This window comes from Capricornis sumatraensis, chromosome 2, assembly GCF_032405125.1.
Source record: "Capricornis sumatraensis isolate serow.1 chromosome 2, serow.2, whole genome shotgun sequence".
Taxonomy (NCBI): domain Eukaryota; kingdom Metazoa; phylum Chordata; class Mammalia; order Artiodactyla; family Bovidae; genus Capricornis; species Capricornis sumatraensis.
Window position 1 is genome coordinate 220,458,039 of NC_091070.1, and position 19,565 is coordinate 220,477,603.

Here is a 19,565-nt window from a genome sequence, read left to right on the forward strand (position 1 = left end):
CAATTCCACTCCTGGGCTTACACCCGGAGGAAAGCGTGGTCTGAAAGGATACGCGCACCCGATGTTCATCGCAGTTTGTCCTCAGAAGTCAGGACACAGAAGCAACCTAAACGCCCACCAACGGGTGAGTGGGCACAGAAGACACGGTGGTCACACAGTGGGTATCACGCAGCCGTTGAAAAGAGCGCAAGAGTGCCGTGTGCAGCCCCGTGGGTGGACCTGGAGACTGCTGTACTGAGCGGCGTGAGACAGAAGGAGAAATGTTGTACGGCATCCCTTATATGCGGAATCAAAAAGAAACGACACAAAAGGACATCTGTATTTCTGAAGTGGGTTTTTCCAAGAGCTGAGCGAGAGTCAGCAAGCTCTGGCCCTGGGCTGAATCTGGCCCACGGCTCCTTCTGTCACTCAAGCGTCACTGGCACAGGCCCACACCCCGGGACAGCTTCCTCACCACCACAGCGGGGCTGAGAACTTTTAACACAACCAGTAGGCCCACCAAATCGGAAATGCTGGGTCTCTGGTCCTATTCGTGAAACATGGGGGCGCTCTGCGCCAGCCAGCCTCACGGGGCTGGGAGTCCCTGGGGACAGAGCGGGGGAGGGCTGGAGGGCAGAGGCCAGCTCGCTCAGCTCTGTCCTGTTCTCGCTGACTGGACTTTGCCAGCTCCTCCCCAGACACCCCTGCTGCCAGGCCTTTACATGCAAGACAGACATTGATAACGGTCAGGTAACAACGACAACAGCAAAGGCAGGGGGTGGAGCGGAAACCCCCCCACCAGGCTCGCCTCCTGGACACTCTGGTGCCCTGCGGTGCCTGGTCATCCAGCACAGGGGCTGCTGGGAAATGCTCTGGGCACTGACCGAAGCCAGGGCGGTCCTGGGACACAGGACAGCAGGCTGGGTGAGGACTATGGCCTCCCGCTCGCTGCTGGTGGCCCCCCCAGCGGCCCTGAGCAAACCGCTGTTCATCCCCAGCCGGCTTCTGCTGGGGCCCGGCCCCTCCAACCTGACCCCCCGCGTCATGGCGGCCGGGGGGCTGCCGGTGCTTGGACACATGCATCAGGAGGTGTACCAGGTCAGTCACCGGGGTCTCGGCCCCTGTCCCGGGGCAGCCAGTCACTGGGGACCCGGCCCCGGTCCCTGGGCGGCCTCCTCCCGGGCATGGGAGCGGGGAGGCTGTGAGCCATGTGTCCACCACCTCCAGATCATGGATGAGATCAAGCAAGGCATCCAGTACGTGTTCCAGACCAGGAACCCCCTCAGCCTGGCCATCAGCGGCTCCGGGCACTGCGCCCTGGAGGCTGCCCTGTTCAACCTGCTGGAGCCAGGTGACTCCTTCCTGGTCGGGGTCAGCGGCATCTGGGGGCAGCGGGCCCAGGACATTGCGGAGCGCATCGGTAAGAGATGGGGCGGGGGGGTGTGCCCCCTCATTGCATCCTTCCCCAAGGCCTCCCGCCCCAGCGTGAAGCCTGGAAGCACCCAGGTCCGGCTACCAACCTCAGGCCCTCCCCAGGTGGAAGCTACCCCCTCCCCACGCTTCATGCCTCCACCTCCTGCCGGCCTGCTGCCTCCTCCCAGGATGCTCCAGGGCCCCACCCCATGCTGTCTTGGAACTTGGGGTCAGCAGTTTCCGGAGCCCACGGAGGGGTCGGCACTGCAGGGTGTCCTCTGATCTTAGCTCAAACCCAGGGGACCACCCCCCAGCTCTCTGAGGTCTTTAGGGGCCAGCCCCACCTCTGTCACAGGACAAAGTTCCAGAAGCTGCATCTCCTGTAAAATCTCAGAAGCAGCTTCTGGAGCTGCAAAATGCTGAGGTAGGGACAGAGTTTGCAGTCTGGAGTAATATTTTCTTGAGAGGCAGACAAAAGTCGGAGCCCGAGTGTGCTTTGGGTTTAATGATTGACCGTGGTTTGGAAACGTCGTGAACCTCCTGGCTGGTCAGCTCCACACGCGGCTGCATTTGGTCCAGGTCAATGGACAACCCCTGACAGCCCGAGAGAGTCTTGAACCCTCGCCAGGGCCCCTCCGGTCTACACACTGGCTTTAAGAAGGGACCCCGGGTTGGGCAAGGCACCCACCTGGCCTGGGGCTCCCCACCTCACCCCACATCCCCGGGCTGGGGCTCTGGGGTGGTCTTGGGCCTCCCTGCCTCCTGCATATGAGACTGGGGGTCTGCTGTGCATGGGGAGCAGGACAAGGGCCTGCCTTCTTGGACCCCCCAGGCCACAAAGAGGGCAAAGCCTGCTCAGGCCTCCCTCATCCATTCAGTCCTTCATCGAACGCTGTGGACCCTCTGAAGTCACCCTCTGATGTCACACCCTGAAGTCACCCTCTGATGTCATGCTCTGAAGTCACCTCTGATGTCATCCTCTAAAGTCACCTCTGATGTCACCCTCTGATGTCGTGCTCTGAAGTCACCTCTGATGTCACACTCCAAAGTCACCCTCTGATGTCACCCTCTGAAGCTCAGCCCTGCACAGATCCGCACTTTGTCTGTGGGGAGGGCTGCAAGGGACAGGGATGCCCCCGCTTGGCTGGGCTCAGGGAAGGAGGCCAGAGCAGGGGGCCGAGAGCTGAGGGACCTGCTCCCACCCACGTGCCGCAGCGCCTGGATTCACTGAACACACCCCAAGCTCCTCCCTGGGCAGCGGCTGGGCTGGTGTGGATGGCCCCCACAGGGCCCACCTGCTCAGCACACCATATCCCCAGTGCTGGTCCCCACCTGTGTGCGGGGGCGCTCACCACTCACATTGCCCCCAGGAGCCCGCGTGTGCCCGATGGTCAAGGCGCCTGGAGGCCACTTCACTCTACAGGAGGTGGAGGAGGTACGGGGGACGCAATGGCCCAGGGAGGGGCCAGTCAGCTGGGCCGGCTCAGGGTGGGGAGGGGGCCATGGCGGGTCCCCGGGGCTTCTGAGGCCAGCTTCCCAGCCCTGAAAGATTTCCCACACCTGGGGCAGGTGGGAGTTTGACCGGGAGGGTTCTGCTCCCCAAGGAAGCTAGGTCAGGACCCAGGCCGTGGCAGGGTGCAGGGGCAGGAGTGAGAGCGGGGAGCAGGCCATGCCTGAATCTCGGGGTGCTAGCCCCCGCTGTCGGGCAGGATCAGCCCAACCAGCCCAGAACTGGGCCGACCTCACACTGGCCCCAGGAGGATGCGGTTGGGGGCTGAGGCTCTGGCTCCTTAGGAGGAAAGTCCACGTCGTCTTGGAACAAGCCCTCCTCCCAGACCCGAGATGCCCAGCCTTGCCAGCACAGGTGGGGCTGGAGGAGTGTCTGGACCCGCTGCCCAGATCTGGCCATCTATGGGGCCGTCTGTGGGGCGGCAGTGTCTGGGGCAGGCCTCGTCCTGCCCTGAAAGGACAGTCTTGATGTGAGGGCTTCAGACCGGGGGAGGCCCCTGCCCTGCTGGCTCTGCCTCAGGCTGTCACTTCCGACCTCAGGCCCTGGCCCAGCACAAGCCAGTGCTCCTGTTCCTGGCCCATGGAGAGTCGTCCACCGGTGTACTGCAGCCCCTCGATGGCTATGGGGAGCTCTGTCACAGGTAATCCCATACCCACAGGTGAGCCTGGACCACAGGTGAGCCTGTTCCTAAGGTGAGCCTGGTCCTCTGGTGAGCCTGGCCCACAGGTGAGCCTGGCCCTCAGGTGAGTGTGGCCCTCAAGTGAGCCTATCTCTCAGGTGAGCCTGTCCCTCAGGTGAGGTTGGCCCCTCAGGTGAGGCTGGCTCCTCAGGTGAGCCTGTCCCTCAGGTGAGGTGGGCCCCTCAGGTGAGCCTGGCCCTCTGATGAGCCTGTCCCTCAGGTGAGCCTGTCCCCTTAGGTGAGCCTGACCCCTCAGGTGAGCCTGCCTCTCAGGTGAGCCTGCCCCTCAGGTGAGGCTGACCCCTCAGGTGAGCCTGACACTTAAGGAGAGCCTGGCCCTCAGGTGAAGCAGGCCCCTCAGGTGAGCCTGGTCCTCAGGTGAGCCTGACCCCTCAGGTGAGCCTGGCACTCAGGTGAAGCTAGCTCCTCAGGTGAGCCTGGCCCTCAGGTGAGCTGGCCCCACAGGAAAGCCTATTCCTCAGGTGAGGCTTGCCCCTCAGGTGAGCCTGATGCCTCAGGTGAGCCTGACCCCTCAGGTGAGCCTGACACTTAAGGAGAGCCTGGCCCTCAGGTGAAGCAGGCCCCTCAGGTGAGCCTGGTCCTCAGGTGAGCCTGACCCCTCAGGTGAGCCTGGCACTCAGGTGAAGCTAGCTCCTCAGGTGAGCCTGGCCCTCAGGTGAGCTGGCCCCACAGGAAAGCCTATTCCTCAGGTGAGGCTTGCCCCTCAGGTGAGCCTGATGCCTCAGGTGAGCCTGGCCCTCAGGTGAGCCTGACCCCTCAGGTGAGCCTGCCCCTCAGGTGACCCTGTCCCTCTGTTAAGGTTGGCCCCTCAGGTGAGGCTTACTCCTCAGGTGAGCCTGTCCCTCAGGTGAGGTTGGCGCCTCAGGTGAGCCTGGTCCTCAGGTGAGCCTGGCCCTCAGGTGAGCCTGTGCCTTCAGGTGAGCCTGGACCACAGGTGAGCCTGGCCCTCAGGTGAGGCTGGCCCCTCAGGTGAGCTTGGCCCATCAGGTGAGCCTGGCTCTCAGATGAGCCTGGCCCTCAGGTAAGCCTGACTTCTCAGGTGAGCCTGTACCCTCAGGTGAGCCAGGCCCTCAGGTGAGCCTGGCCCTCAGGCGAGCCTGTCCCTCAGGTGAGGTTGGCCCTCAGATGAGCCTGTCCCTCAAGTGAGCCTGTCCCCTCAGGTAAGCCTGTCCCTCAGTAGAGCCTGACCCCTCAGGTGACCCTGTCCCTCTGGTGAGGTTGGCCCCTCAGGTGAGGCTTGCTCCCCAGGTGAGCCTGTCCGTCAGGTGAGCCTGACACCTCAGGTTAGCCTGCCACTCATATGAGCCTAGCCCTCAGGTAAGCCTGGCCCTCAGGTAAGCCTGACTCCTCAAGTGAGCCTGTACACTCAGGTGAGCCTGGCCCTCAGGGGAGGCTGGCCCCTCAGGTGAGCCTGGCCCATCAGGTGAGCCTGGCCCTCAGGTGAGGCTGATCCCTCAGGTGAGCCTGGCCCCTCAGGTGAGCCTGGCCCATCAGGTGAGCCTGGCCCTCAGGTGAGACTGGCTCTCAGGTAAGTCTGACTTCTCAGGTGAGCCTGTACCACCAGGTGAGCCTGGCCCTCAGGTGAGGCTAGCCTCTCAGGTGAGCCTGGCCCATCAGGTGAGCCTGACCCCACAGGTGAGCCTGGCCCTCAGGTAGCCTGACCCCATAGCTGATCCTGGCCCTCAGGTGAGCCTGGCCCTGAGGTAAGCCTAACTCCTCAGGTGAGCCTGTCCCCTCAGGTAAGCCTGGCCATCAGGTGAGCCTGGCCCTCAGGTGAGACTGGCTCTCAGATAAGCCTGACTTCTCAGGTGAGCCTGTACCATCAGGTGAGCCTGGCCCTCAGATAAACCTGACTTCTCAGGTGAGCCTGTACCATCAGGTGAGCCTGGCCCTCAGGTGAGCCTGTCCCCTCAGGTGAGGCTAGCTTCTCAGGTGAGCCTGGCCCTCAGGTGAGCCTGGCCCTGAGGTAAGACTAACTCCTCAGGTGAGCCTGTCCCCTCAGGTGAGCCTGGCCCTCAGGTGAGCCTGGCCCTGAGGTAAGACTAACTCCTCAGGTGAGCCTGTCCCCTCAGGTGAGCCTGGCCATCAGGTGAGCCTGGCCCTGAGGTAAGCCTGACTACTCAGGTGAGCCTGTCTCCTTAGGTGAGCCCGGCCCTCAGGTGAGGTTGGCCCCACAGGTGAGCCTGACCCTCAGGTAGCCTGTTCCTCAGGTAAGGTTGGCCCCTCAGGTGAGCCTGCCCCTCAGGTGACCCTGCAACTCAGGTGAGCCTGAACCTTCAGGTGAGGCTGGCCCTCAGGTGAGCCTGGCCCTCAGGTAGCCTGTTTCTCAGGTAAGGTTGGCCCCTCAGGTGAGCCTGCCCCTCAGGTGAGCCTGACCCCGCACGTATGCCTGGCCCCTCAGGTAAGCCTTACTCCTCAGGTGAGCAAGTCCCCTCAGGTGAGCCTGGGCCCTCAGGTGAGCCTGGCACTCAGGTGATCCTGACCGCTCAGGTGACTCTGGCCCTCAGGTGAGGTTGGCCCCTCAGATGAGGCTGGCTCCTATGGTGAGCCTGTACCTCATAATGTTGGCCCTTCAGGTGAGCCTGGCCCTCAGGTGAGCCTGTCACTCAGATGAGGTTAGCCCCTCAGGTAAGCCTGGCCCTCTGATAAGCCTGTCCCTAAGGTGAAGAAGGCCCCTCAGGTGAGCCTGGACCCAGGTGAGCCTGACCCTTCAGGTGAGCCTGAGCCTCAGTTGAGCCTGCAACTCAAGTGAGCCTGAACCCTCAGGTGAGCCTGGCCCTCAGGTGAGGCTGGCCCCTCAGGTGAGCCTGGCCCTCAGGTGAGCCTGGCCCTCAGGTGATCCTGGCCCCTCAGAAAAGCCGGCCCCACAGGTAAGCCTATCCCTCAGGTGAGGCTGGCCCCTCAGGTGAGCCAGGCCCTCAGGTTAGTTGGCACCTCAGGAGAGCCTGGCCTTCTGGGTAGCCTGACTCTCAGGTGAGCCTAGCCCTCTGGTGAGCCTGACCCCCAGGTGAACCTTATACCTCTGGTGAGCCTGTCCCCTCAGGTGAGCCTGACCCTCAGGTGAGCCTGGCCCTCAGGTGAGGTTGGCCCCTCAGGTAAGGCTGGTCCTCAGGTGAGCCTGTCCTCTCAAGTGAGCCTGGAACTCAGGTGAGCCTAATCCCTCAGGTGAACCGGGCCCTCAGGTGATGTTCGCTCTTCAGATGAGCCTGACCCCTCAGGAGAGCCTGACCCCTCAGGTGAGCCTCACCCTCAGGTGAGCCTGGCCCTCAGGTGAACCGGGCCCTCAGGTGATGTTTGCTCTTCAGATGAGCCTGACCCCTCAGGAGAGCCTGGCCCTCAGGTGAGCCTCACCCTCAGGTGAGCCTGGCCCTCAGCTAAGCTTGACTCCTCAGGTAAGGCTGGTCCTCAGGTGAGCCTGTCCTCTCAAGTGAGCCTGGAACTCAGGTGAGCCTAATCCCTCAGGTGAACCGGGCCCTCAGGTGATGTTTGCTCCTCAGGTGAGCTTGGCCCCTCAGGTGAACCCGGCCCTCAGGTGATGTTCGCTCTTCAGATGAGCCTGACCCCTCAGGCGAGCCTGACCCCTCAGGTGAGCCTCGCCCTCAGGTGAGCCTGGCCCTCAGGTAAGCCTGACTCCTCAGGTGAGCCTGAACCCTCAGATGAGCCTGGTCCCTCATGTGAGCCTAACCCCTCATGTGAGCCTGTTCCCTTAGGTGAAACTGGCACTCAGGTGAGCCTGGCTCTCAGGTAAGACTGACTCCTCAGGTGAGCCTGTAAACTCAGGTGAGCCTGGCCCTCATGAAAGCCTAAATTCTCAGGTGAGCCTGTCACCTCAGTTGAACCTGGCCCTCAGGTGAGCCTGACCCCTCAAGTGAACCTGTTCCTCCAGTGAGATTGGCTCAGGTGAGCCTGGACCTCAGGTGAACTTGTCCCTCAGGTGAGGTTGGCCCCTCAGGTGAGCCTGGCCCTCAGGTCAGGTTGGCCCCTCAGGTGAGCCTGGGCAACAGGTGAGGCTGGCCCCTCAGTTGAGCCTGACTCCTCAGGTCAGTCTGTTCTCTCAGGTGAGCCTGAATCCTCAGGTGAGCCTGGCCCCTCAGGTGAGCCTGACTCCTCAGGTGAGACTGGCCCTCAGGTGAGCCTGACCCTCAGGTGAGCCTGACCCTCAGGTGAACCTGGCCCTCAGATGAGGTTGGCCCCTCAGGTGAGGCTTGTTCCTCAGGGGAGCCTGTCTCTCAGGTGAGGTTTGCCCCTCAGGTGAGCCTGCCCCTCAGATGAGCCTGAAACCTCAGGTGAGCCAGGCCCTAAGGTGAGTCTGGCCCTCAGGTGAGGTTGGCCCCTCAGGTGAGGGTTGCTCCTCAGGTGAGCCTGTCTCTCAGGTGAGATTGGCCCCTCAGGTGAGGGTTGCTCCTCAGGTGAGCCTGTCTCTCAGGTGAGATTGGCCATTCAGCTGAGGCTGCCTCCTCAGTTGAGTCTGTCCCTCAGGTGAGGTTGGCTCGTCAGGTAAGCCTGGCCCTCAGGTGAGCCTGTCCCTCAGGTGATGTTAGCCCCTCAGGTGAGCCTTGCCCTCAGGTGACCTTGCCCCTCAGGTGAGCCTGCCTCTCAGTTCAGCCTGGCACTCAGGTAAGCCTGACTCCTCAGGTGAGCCTGTCCCCTCAGGTGAGCATGGCCCTTAGGTGAGCCTGACCCCTCAGGTGAGCCTGTCCCCTCTGGTGAGCTTGGTGCTCAGATGAGCTTGACCCCTCAGGTGAGCCTGGCCTTCATTTGAGTCTGACCAGTCAGGTGAACCTGGTCCCTCAGGTGAGGATGGCTGCTCAAGTGAGCCTCTCTCCCAGATGAACTGGCCCTCAGGTGAGCCTGCCCCTCAGGTGAACCTGTCCCTCAGGTGAGCCTGGCCCTCAGGTGAGGTTGGCCCCTCAGGTGAGCCTGACCCCTCAGCTGAGCCTGGCCCTCAGGTGAGCCTGACACCTCAGTTGAGCCTATCACTCAGGTGAGCCTGCCCTTCAGGTTAGCCTGGCCCTCCAGGGAGCCTGACCCTCAGGTGAGCCTGGCCATCAGGTGAGCCTGGACCTCAGGTGAGCCTTACACCTCAGGCTAGCCTGTCCCCTCAGGTGAGCCTGTCCCTCAGGTGAGGTTGGCCCCTCAGGTAAGCCTGCCCCTCAGGTGAACCTGTCCCTCAGGTGAGCCTGGCCCTCAGGTGAGCCAGGCCCTCAGGTGAGGCTGGCCCCTCAGATGAGCCTGGCCCACAGCTGAGCCTGTCCCCTCAGGTGAGCCTGACTCCTCAGCTGAGCCTGTCCCCTCAGGTGAGCCTGTCCCCTCAGGTGAGCCTGACTCCTCAGGTGAGCCTGTCCTCTCAAGTGAGCTTGGCCCTCAGGTGAGCCTGATCCCTCAGGTGACCTGGGCCCTCAGGTTAGATTCGCCCTTCAGGTTGGCCTGGCCCTCAGGTGAGCCTGACCCCTCAGGAGAGCCTGACCCCACAGGTGAGCCTGGCCCTCAGGTGAGCCTGGCCTTCAGGTGAGCCTGACCCTGCAGGAGAGCCTGACCTCTCAGGAGAGCCTGACCTCTCAGGTCAGCCTGGCCCTCAGGTGAGCCTGGCCTTCAGGTGAGCCTGACCCTCAGGAGAGCCTGACCTCTCAGGTGAGCCTGGCCCTCAGGTAAGCCTGACTCCTCAAGTGAGCTTATCCCCTCAGGTGAGCCTGCCCTTCACCTGAGCCTGGTTTTCAGATGAGCCTGACCCCTCAGGTGAGCCTGATGCTCAGATGAGCCTGACCCTTCAGGTGAGCCTGGCCCTGAGGTAAGCCTGGCCTTGAGGTAAGCCTGACTCCACAGGTAAGCCTGGCCCCTCAGGTGAGCCCTGCCCTCAGGTAGCCTGGCCCTCAGGTGAGCCTGGCCCTCAGGTAAGGCTGGCCCCTCAGGTGAGCCAGGTCGCAGGTGAGCCTGACTCTTCAGGTGACCCAGGTCCTCAGGTGAGGTTGACCCCTCAGGTGAGCCTGCCCCTCAGGTGAGCCTGGCCCACAGGTGAGTCTGACACCTCAGGTGAGCCTGACTCCTCAGCTGAGACTGTCCCCTCAGGTGAGCCTGTCCCCTCATTTGATCCTGGCCCTGAGGTCAGCCTGGCCCTCAGGTGAGCCTGGCCCTCATGTGGGCCTGTCCCCACAGGTAAGCCTAACTCCTCTGGTGAGCCTGTCCCCTCAGGTGAGCCTGGCCCTCAGGTGTGCCTGTTCCCTCAGGTAGCCTGACCCTCAGGTGATCCTGACCCCACAGGTTACCCTGGCCCTCTTTTGAGCCTGCCCCTCAGTTGAGCCTGACTCCACAGGTTAGCCTGGCCCTCAGGTGAGCCTGACCCTCATTTGAGCCTGGCACTGAGGAGAGCCTGGCCCTCAGGTGAGCCTGACCCCTCAGGTGAGACTGTTCGCTCAGGTGGGCCTGTGCCCTCAGGTGAGCCTGTCGCTCATGTGAGGTTGGCCCCTCAGGTTAGCCTGGCCCTCAGATGAGCCTGTCCCTCAGGTGAGGTTGGTCCCTCAGGTGAGCCTGCCCCTCAGGTGAGCCTGCCCCTTAGGTGACCCAGGCCCTCAGGTGAGCCTGGCCCTCAAGTGAGCCTGGCCCCTCAGGTGAGCCTGGCTCGCAGGTGAGACTGACTCCTCAGGGGAGCCTGACTCCTCAGGAGAGCCTGTCCCCTCAGGTAAGCCTGGACACTCAGGTGAGCCTGACCCCTCAGGTGACCCGGGCCCTCAGATGAGGTTGAACTCTCAGGTGAGCCTGTCCCTCAGATAAGCCTCGCCCTCAGTTAAGGTTGGCCCCTCAGGTGAGGCTGGCTCATCAGGTGAACCTGTCCCTCATTTGAGTTGGCCCCTCAAGATAGCCTGGCCCTCAGGTGAGCCTGGCCCTCAGGTGAGCCTGGCCCTCAGGTGATTTTGGCCACTCTGGTGAGGCTGGCTCCTCAGATAAGCCTGTCCCTCAGGTGAAGTTGGGCCCTCAGGTGAGCCTGAACCTCAAGAGAGCCTGTCCCTCAGGTGAGGTTGGCCTCTCAGGTGAGCCAGCACCTCAGGTGAGCCTGGCGCTCAGGTCAGCCTGGCCTTCAAGTGAGCTTGACCCCTCAGGTGAGCCCTGCCCTCTGGTGAGCCTAGCCCTCATTTGATCCTGGCCCTGTGGTGAGTCTGGCCCTCAGATGAGCCTGGCCCTCAGGTGAGCCTGTCCTCTCAGGTAAGCCTAACTCCTCAGGTGAGCCTGTCCCCTCTGGTGAGCCTGGCCCTCAGGTGTGCCTGTCCCCTCAGGTGAGCCTGGCCCTCAGGTGAGCTGGACCCCTCACTGTGCCCAACCCCTCAGGTGAGCCTGTCCCCTCAGGTGAGCCTGCCCCTCAGGTGCGATTGGCTCCTCAGGTGAGACTAGCTCCACAGGTGAGCCTGTCCCTCATTCTAGGTTGGCCCCTCAGGTTAGCCTGGCCCTCAGATGAGCCTGTCCCTCAGCTGAGGTGGGTCCCTCAGGTGAGCCTGGCCCTCAGGTGAGCCTGCCTGTCAGATGAGCCAGGCCCTGAGGTGAGGCTGTCCCCTCAGGTGAGCCTGGCCCTCTGCTGAGCCTCGTCCTCAGATGAGACTGACCCCTCAGGTGTGCCTGTTCCCTCAGGCGATCCTGGCCCTCAAGTGAGCCTGGCCCTCAGATGAGGCTGGCCCTTAGGTGCGGCTGGCCCCTCAGATGAGCCTGCCCCTCAGGTGAGCCTGTCCCTCAGGTGAGCCTGACCCCTCAGGTGAGCCTGTCCCTCAGGTGAGCCTGGCCCTCAGGTAAGCCTGACTCCTCAAGTGAGCCTGTCCCATCAGGCGAGCCTGGCCCTCAGGTGAGCCTGACCCTCAGGTGAGCCTGTCCCTCAGGTGAGGTTGGCCTCTTAGGTGAGCCAGCCCCACAGGTGAGGTTGGCCTCTTAGTTGAGCCAGCCCCTCAGGTGAGCCTGGCCCTCAGGTGAGCCTGGCCTTCAAGTGAGCCTGACCCCTCAGGTGAACCCTGCCCTCAGGTGAGCCTGGCCTTGAGGTGAGGCTGGCCCCTAGGTAAGCCTGACTCCTCAGGTGAGCCTGTCCCCTCAAGTGAACCTGGCACTCAGTTGAGACTGGCCCTCAGGTAAGCCAGACCCCTCAGGTGAGCCTGGCCCTCAGGTGAGCCTTATCACTCAGGTGAACCTGGCCGTCAGGTAAGGTTGCCCCTCAGGTGAGGCTGGCTCCTCGGGTGAGCCTGTCCTTCCAGTGAGGTTGGCTCCTTAGGTGAGCCTGTTCCTCAGGGGAGCCTGCCCCTCAGGGGACCCTGCCCCTCAGGTGAGCGTGGGCCTCAGGTGAGCCTGGCCCTCAGCGGAGCCTGGCCCTCAGGGGAGCTTGCCCCTCAGGGGAGCCTGGCCCTCAGTTGAGCGTGGCCCTAGGTGAGCCTGACCCCTCAGGTGAGCCTGTCCCCTCAGGTGAGCCTGGCCCTCAGGTGAGCCTGACCCTTCAGGTGAGCCTGTCCCCTCAGGTCAACCTGGCCCTCAGGTGATCCTGGCACCTCAAGTGAGTCTGTCCCTCAGGTGAGCCTGTCCTTCAGTTGAGCCTGGCATCTCAGGTGAACCTGGCCCTCAGGTGAGCCTGACACCTCAGGTGAGCCTGCCCCTCAGGTGAACCTGGTCCTCAGGTGAGCCTGCCCCTCAGGTGAGCCTGTCCCTCAAGTGAGCCTGTCCCTCAGGTTAGCCTGGCCCTCAGTGTCAGTGCTGGGGGCAGAGCCACGCCCAGCTCAGAGCCAGCCTGGGGATAGGGTGGGGTGTGCTGGGGTGCTGGCAGGCCCCTCCCCACAGGAAGTAAGAGCGCAGTTCCAGCTCCCTTTCCCGCTGGGCTCATCCCCGCCTCTCTCATGTGGAGTGGGGTTCAGGTTTTCTTGGGGTCCTCCTGGCCCTGGGCAAAGGCTATGTGTACCCTCCCATCTGAGAGCAGGATCAGGTGTCCCCAGAGTGCCACCTCCCTCCCTGCTGGTTATGGCTCAATGCCAACCCTGCAGCCTTGGGCCCAGGGCCTGCCCACCTTGCCCTGACCCCAGAGCCCCAGAGAAGCCCCCGCCCTCCACTGGCTTCCTCAGGGCCCCCACCCCTCTACGGGGTCCCTTTCCAGGACCAGGAGCCCTGCTCTGGACAGTTGACCACAGGGGGAAAGAAGAGAAACTCCACCTCCAGGCTGGATCATCCTGGCAGACCTGCTGTCCCCCAAGGGGGCCACGGGGCCACTGGGCACAGCCCCAACCAGGACCACCTGCCCCCTGGAGTCCTGTCCAGGGGGCCACGCTCACCAGTGTCACCTGGGCTACAATTCCCAGAGGCCCACAGGGAACGGTCTTTGGGCCCTTCTCCTAGGAAAGTGCGGGGTGGAGGAGGGTCAGAGGCTCAGCTCAGGCTGCTCCTGGACTCTGTCCTCTGCACGCGCTGAACGTCTGCCCCGTGGGCTGCCGGAGAGACGGAGGGCCAGCCTTCTGCTGCTCAGCTCCCTGGACCCCACACAGCCCTGGGGTCTGCGAGCTCAGGGTACCCAGCTGACCCGCAGGACACAGACTGCCCGGCTGGCCCTGTCAAGTACTTGTATGGGAAGCCGGGGTCTAGCGCCCGGGGGCCCTGGCCATCCTGAGCCCCCAGTGTGACATCCGCTCTGCTGGGGGCTGACCGTGGTCCCAGCTCAGGGCTGGTTGCCGAGTCTGAGGCCCCTGCTTCTCTCTACTGCCCTCCCCCAGGCACCAGTGCCTGCTCCTGGTGGACTCAGTGGCATCCCTGGGTGGGGCCCCCATCTACATGGACCGGCAGGGTGAGTGTGTGCCCCCACCCCAGCCTGTCGGTGGGTCCTGAGGGTCAGAAGTCCTCGCTGGTGTCCCGTGCCCTGTGCCGGGGCCTGCACGTCCGTCAGCCCCACACGGGGCCGGGTCTCCACAGGCCCCCAGGCACGCACCAGCTCCTCCCAGGGCTGGACGCTCTCCACACTGACCACAGCCCGTGTCCCCGCTGGGCCGTCGGGCCGGGACAAGCCAGGGAGAGAGGGAGGGAGGAAGGGGCGCTGCAGGGCACGCAGCGGGAGAGGATCAGAGCCCTGACGGGGCAGGCGCGGGCAGTGCCAACCAGAGCCCTGACAGGGCAGGCACGGGCAGTGCCAACCAGAGCCCTGACGGGGCAGGCGCGGGCAGTGCCAACCAGAGCCCTGACGGGGCAGGCGCGGGCAGTGCCAACCAGGGCAGGGACCTGGGGCCCCGTCCAGCCCGGCCTCGGTTTCCCATTGGCCCCAGCCTCTGGGATGTGGCGGCGGGCGGGGCTCGGGTCCCAGCCCTGGCCCTCCGTCTTCCCCCGGCTGCTTGCCCAGCACCCTCCCCTGCTGCTGCCCGTATCGTAAACTGCCCTGGCGGTGGGGGCGCCCTGTGGGCGGGCACCTCAAGGTGTGAGAGCATCACCTTTCCTCCCCGCTGGGCCACCCGCACCCTCTCTGCCTGTACTTTGACCCCAGCCGCGTGGGTCTGCCACGCCGAGCAGACACTTGCGGGGTCCTCCGGTTAGCTCAGCCTGCCTGGAACGGTGTTGGGCCTGCAGGAGAGGGGTCTGGTCCTACAGCACGCTTGGATGGTGGGTCCCAGGTTCCCCCAACATCTGCTGGGCCAGGCGGCCCCCACAACCGCCCCCACGACTGCCCCCCCGAACGGCCCCTGAGCATGCCCCTCTCCCGCAGGCATTGACGTCCTCTACTCGGGCTCCCAGAAGGTCCTGAACGCGCCCCCGGGCACCTCACTCATCTCCTTCAGCGACAAGGCCAAGTAAGTGAGCCCCGCCCGCCCCACCCAGGACCAGACTGGCATCGAAGGTCAGACTGCTGCCCCGGGGGGTGGCAAGGAGGGAGAGGACAGGCCCAGTGGGAGGAGAGGCCTGCTGGGGAGCCCGGGGTCTCCCCACCCGGGGCACTGGGCTCTTCCCAGGCTGTCCCCAGGCCCCTCCAGTGAACCCCAGCTTCACTTGCCCCCAGGAAAGATGAGGCTCTTTCCCAGGCCTCTAGCCTCAGTCTCCCCTCTGCCATTATTTGTGGGTATACTTTTAAATGATTTAGATTCAAATTTCACCATTAAACACAGAGCATGTGGTGACCCTATGTTCAGATTTCTGAAACACATAAATGGACAGACAGATAACTGAGCAATAAACGCTGTAGAATGTATTGAACAAACAGAGAAAACCTCAGGGCCAGTACACCTGTGTGTCTTATGCATTTGGCATCCGTTTAGCATAGGGACAGGCCAGACAACTGGGCAGAAAGCCCATTCAGCACTGAACAGAGGCCCTTGGCTGCTGAGAGCGTGTCTCCCTTACTTCAGGCTTGAGACAGACAGGGGAGTCTGACTCATGTATTGGTGCTGTTCAGTTGCTCAGATTTGTCCGACTCTTTGCAACCCCATGAACCGCAGCACGCCAGGCCTCCCTGTCCATCACCAACTCCCGGAGTCCACCCAAACCCATGTCCATCGAGTTGGTGATGCCATCCAGCTGTCTCATGCTCTGTCGTCCCCTTCTCCTTTTGCCTTCCATCTTTCCCAGCATCAGGGTCTTTTCCAATGAGTCAGCTCTTCCCGTCAAGTGGCCAAAGTAATGGAGCTTCAGCATCATTCCTTCCAATGAATATTAAGGACTGATTTCCTTTAGGATGGACTGGTTTGATCTCCCTGCAGTCCAAGGGACTCTCAGAGTCTTCTCCAGCACCACAGCTGGAAAGCATCAATCCTTGCGTGAAGACCCTTGCATTCAGGAGGAGCAGTAGCAGCGAAGGATAGACATCGATGAAGGAGCTCTTGCGGACTGGGCCTGCGGGGCGAGCCCGCAACGGGCGGACTGCCCGGAGCTTGGAGTGTGGCCGCCCGAGTCCTGGGCCTGTAGGCTAGAACGGCAGTCTGGAGACAGCATGGCTAGGGCAGCCCTCAGATTTCCCCAGTTTCCCAAACAAGTGTCCCTGATGCTTCCCTCAAACTGGGTTCCCTCCGCAGTCTTCCTGTGTTTGAACTCACCGTGCAGCAGACCTTCCCATCCGTCTCTCTGACCTGAGCATAGAGCAGGGTGACTCCGTAGGAGGAGACGGGTGGGCGGCGCCAGCCCAGGTCCCGAGGGACAGGCTCACAGCCCCGAGGCAGAGGCACGGGCTGGACCCTCGGGGGCCTGAACACCCTCAACCCGGCTCACTTCTGAGAAACAAGGGGCACTGTTGCTGGTTCTTGCTCCACAGAAACAAGATCTATGCTCGTAAGACCAAGCCCGTCTCTTTCTACCTGGACATCCAGTGGCTGGCCAACTTCTGGGGCTGTGATGACAGGCCCAGGACGTGAGTGGGGGAAGCCGGGGGGGAACAGGGGCTGACAGGGAGGGGGAGCCCCCGCCTTCATTCCCCTGCACCCCGGCTGGAGCCACGGGCTCTCCAGTGCCAGGCCTGAAATGCCCTCAGGGGTCCCCCCAGTCCTCGAGGCCCCAGGCGTGGTCCCCGCCCCCCTCCATGAGGCCCTCTCCTCCAGGAAGTCCTCACACTCCTGCAGACACTTCACACCTGGCCTGACAGCTTCCCAGTCCTGGGCATCCGCTTCACCCACTTCTCAAAAGGAGGGCTCCCCAGGCTTCTCTCTGAGAGGACTTTATCTTAACCTGAGCCCCTTACGTGACCCTCGGGGACAGGGACCCCAGAAACTGTGCCCTGCCCAGCGGTCACAGCAAGGCACTGGGCTCCAGGGGGGACCCAGTGCCCGGGCTCCAGGCGGGACCCAGTGCCCGGCCTCCACTGCCGTCCACCTGCCCCCGTGACCCAGCTGGTGCCCCTCCCCAGAGCCCCGCCCCCACCCCGATCAGCCATGGCTGGGGGAGATCAAGGCACTGCCCGACCGTGCCCACTGACCCGGGCCCCCTCTATGCTCCAGGTACCACCACACCACCCCCATCATCAGCCTGTACAGCCTGAGGGAGAGCCTGGCCCACCTGGCGGAGCAGGTACTGGGTGGGGTGGGGGCGGGCAGTCAGGGAGCCTGGAGCTGGGTCCCGCAGGGTGAGGCTGGGGAGCCCCCAGAGCCCCTCCCCAGGGTTCCCTCAGGCTGGGACCCCTTGCTGGAGGAGACTAGGCCGGGGCAGGAAGGCTCTGGGCGGGGCTGGGGGCAGACAGTGATGGGACGGGTGTGACCACGTTCTGCCCTCTGGCTCCCAATAAAGCGCACACAAGGGCCCAGAGGGGAGGCAGCCTGTGAACCAAGAGGCCAGGTGGGAAGGAGAGAGGGCGGGCCCGAGGGAGGGCTGGGGAGTGAGACCCCCTCCAGGAGCCCCGCTGTGCCCGCCGCTCCCAAGGAGGGCAGGAGCCGCACGGGTCAGCGGCTGTGACGCCACCAGGGCGGCGCCCATGACCGGGGCAGTGTCCGCACTCTCGGGACCCAAGAGGCCCAGAAACGCACCGGGACAGCCCCCAGGGGCCAGCCCGGGGCCAGCCCAGGGGCCAGGGAGAGGCCTGGGCCTCCGCCAGCCTCAGTGAGGCTGCATGCTGTGCTGACCACATCTGCCCTGTGTCCACTCACCTCATCACCACCCTGGGCCGGGCGGGCAGGGCTGTCCCAGCCTCGGGCTGGCTTGTGCCACCAGAGAGGCTGGGGCTGCACACTTGGGGGGTGGTCTCCAGAGCGGGGCCCCAGCTGTGAGCTCTGGAAGCAGGGGAGGCTGGGCCCCCGGAACAGGGCCTGTGGGGTCAGGGGCTGGGAGGGCACTTTCCACACCTGGCCAGCCCCCCGCCTCTGGCTAGGTGCGCGCCCCTCTCAGGGGCCTGGAGGACCCAACCGCCGGCTGGGGCCCAGGCTATTCCGCCTCCAGACCATTTCCACTCCCCCCAAAAGGCCGAGGCCCAGCCCTTGGGCAGAGTCAGGGTCCTAAACCTGCGGCTCAAGGGGGCTCCCAAGGGGCTCAGTGTCCAGGACAGGAGGGGAGACCCTCCCCAGGCCAGAGCACCCCTGCTGTGAATGCCAGCCAGCTTCTCCCACTCTGGCCCCCAAGGAGGGAACCCACTCGCCCCTCAGCCTGCAACCCGTCCCTCCAGGGCCTGGAGAACAGCTGGCAGCAGCACCGCGAGGCCTCTGAGTACCTGCACACGTGCCTGCAGGGGCTGGGCCTGCAGCTGTTCGTGAAGGACCAGGTGAGGAGGGCGGGGCAGGGGGCAGGGGCAGGGGGTCAGAGGGCAGGGGGTGGGGGGCGGGGGCAGAGGGCAAGGGGCAGGTGGCAGGGGCAGTGGGCAAGGGAAGGGAGTGACGGCAGAGGGCAAGGGTGGGAACAGGGGGTCGGAGGGCAGGGGTCAGAGGGCAGGGGGCGGGGGCAGGGGCAGCAGGAGGGGGTGGGGAGAGGGAGAGCACCTCTCCAGCCCCCGTCTGAATATGTGGGTCTGGGGTGGGGGCAGTCACGGTCACGGTCACGGTCACAGTTTTCTGGCCTCTGGATCTCAGGACACTTATGTGGGTGCCCCTACTCCCCCCACAAAGCCTCCTGCCTGGAGTCGTGGGTGATCTGTGAGCTGGAAGATGCCCCTTGGCTCACAGAGCCCAGGCCAGACACCAGCCTGGAAGGGGTTGGGGTGGGGTGTGCTGGATGAGACAGGCACCCTGAGGTTCAGCGTGTGACCTGCCAGACAGCAGACACAGGGCGGGGTTGGGAGGGTGGTCCCTGGAGGCTGGAAGCCCCGCCCTGAGCACCAGTCCGAGGACGTGGCTGCTGGGAGGGTGGGAACCCTGCTGTCTGGGCCCTTTCTCCCGCCTCCATGCTCGACCCTCCCCGCCGCCCCTCTGGAGGCCGGCCAGGGGGGCTGCCTGCCATCTGTTATGAGGGGCCCGAGCCCCATGCATCCTGCAGGCACTCCGGCTGCCCACCATCACCAGTGTGGTGGTCCCCATGGGCTATGACTGGAGGGACATCGTCAAGTACATCATGGACCACCACCACATCGAGATTGCGGGCGGCCTTGGGCCCTCGGCGGGGAAGGTAAGGGCCCTGCGGCCGTGAGTGCTCCAGGCCCAGGCCTAGGCCAGTGGCCAACGGAGGGCCAGGGCAGCAGGAAGGGGACACCTTTCTCTGAAGCCGGGAGTGACCTCAGACGAGGGCACCCTCTGCCCCTCCTCCCGCACTGGGGGATGCCAGCCGGCTCTGCGCCAGCCTCAGTCGTGGCAGCCAGGCCCCCACCCGAGGTGACCTCCTCCCCCCGCCCTGCCCCCAGGTGCTGCGGATCGGCCTGCTGGGTGGCAACGCCACACGGGAGAACGTGGACCGAGTGACCCGGGCCCTGAGGGAGGCCCTGCAGCGCTGCCCCCGCAGCAAGCTGTGAGCGGGCTGTCTGTCCCTCGTCCACTGTGGGAGCAGGCGGGTGGCCCCTGGTTGAATAGACTCTGCAGCGGGCAGCGGACAGCGGCTGCCCCGCCCAGGCGGCCCGTCCCTTCCCGGTGGAGCCTCCTGGTGTGGCCGCGTGGCCCCGCAGCCCCTCCCCTTAAGCTGTCGCCCCCATAGGTCCCTGGCCTCCTACGGAGGTTCAATAAAGCAGTGGCTTCATCATTCGTCACTGTGTGGATCCCTGCTCCCTGACTGCACCTGAGCTGGGGGTTTGGATTCAGGGAGCAGAACCTTGCCGGAAGGATCCGGGCTGGAGGATGGGTTTTGTGAGTCAGTCAGCTGCCTGGGGTTCCTGTCACTGCACAGTCTGAGTCTAGATATTGAACCTGCAAACACCTCCTCTCCCCCCACCTCCACAGAGGCCCTGCGGCCACAGGGTTATGGCTAGGGCACCAAGAGCTCAGGAGCACACAGCAGGACTCAGGCCCTGAGGAGCCCCAGGCACACATGCGGCACCCCGCAGGCCCTGAGAGCCTGGGAGGGCCCAGACCCGGGCCGCTCTGCGCTCACGTGTGCAACAGAGGGGGCCCCAGGACTGCAACCCCCCTGCCTGGCGCCCCGACC

The 19,565-nt window shown here is 64.1% G+C and overlaps 1 protein-coding gene across 3 annotated transcripts; it reads left to right on the forward strand.

The window, feature by feature from the left end:
- Positions 1–279: 279 nt before the first annotated feature.
- Positions 280–19,158, forward strand: AGXT (alanine--glyoxylate aminotransferase). Of its 3 annotated transcripts, none has more exons than XM_068963815.1 (12): positions 280–1,077; positions 1,207–1,399; positions 2,763–2,827; positions 3,442–3,542; positions 13,322–13,392; positions 14,106–14,195; positions 14,299–14,383; positions 15,835–15,930; positions 16,514–16,583; positions 17,668–17,763; positions 18,471–18,599; positions 18,832–19,158. In XM_068963815.1, the coding sequence occupies exons 1-12, from the start codon at positions 847–849 to the stop codon at positions 18,937–18,939; spliced, it is 1,335 nt and encodes a 444-aa protein (XP_068819916.1). In that variant the 5' UTR covers positions 280–846; the 3' UTR covers positions 18,940–19,158. The 3 variants fall into 3 exon arrangements, with proteins under 3 accessions (XP_068819916.1, XP_068819917.1, XP_068819919.1); XM_068963816.1 differs by having other exon boundaries at positions 281–1,077; positions 14,130–14,195; XM_068963818.1 differs by lacking the exon at positions 14,106–14,195 and having other exon boundaries at positions 288–1,077.
- Positions 19,159–19,565: the final 407 nt, after the last annotated feature.

Excerpts from the sequence above, each read along its gene's own strand:
- AGXT (XM_068963815.1), top strand. The coding sequence starts at position 847 with ATGCTCTGGGCACTGACCGAAGCCAGGGCGGTCCTGGGACACAGGACA. Across the intron at positions 2,828-3,441 it reads CTCTACAGGAGGTGGAGGAG|GCCCTGGCCCAGCACAAGCC; the intron begins GTACGGGGGACG and ends TTCCGACCTCAG. Across the intron at positions 18,600-18,831 it reads TTGGGCCCTCGGCGGGGAAG|GTGCTGCGGATCGGCCTGCT; the intron begins GTAAGGGCCCTG and ends CCCTGCCCCCAG.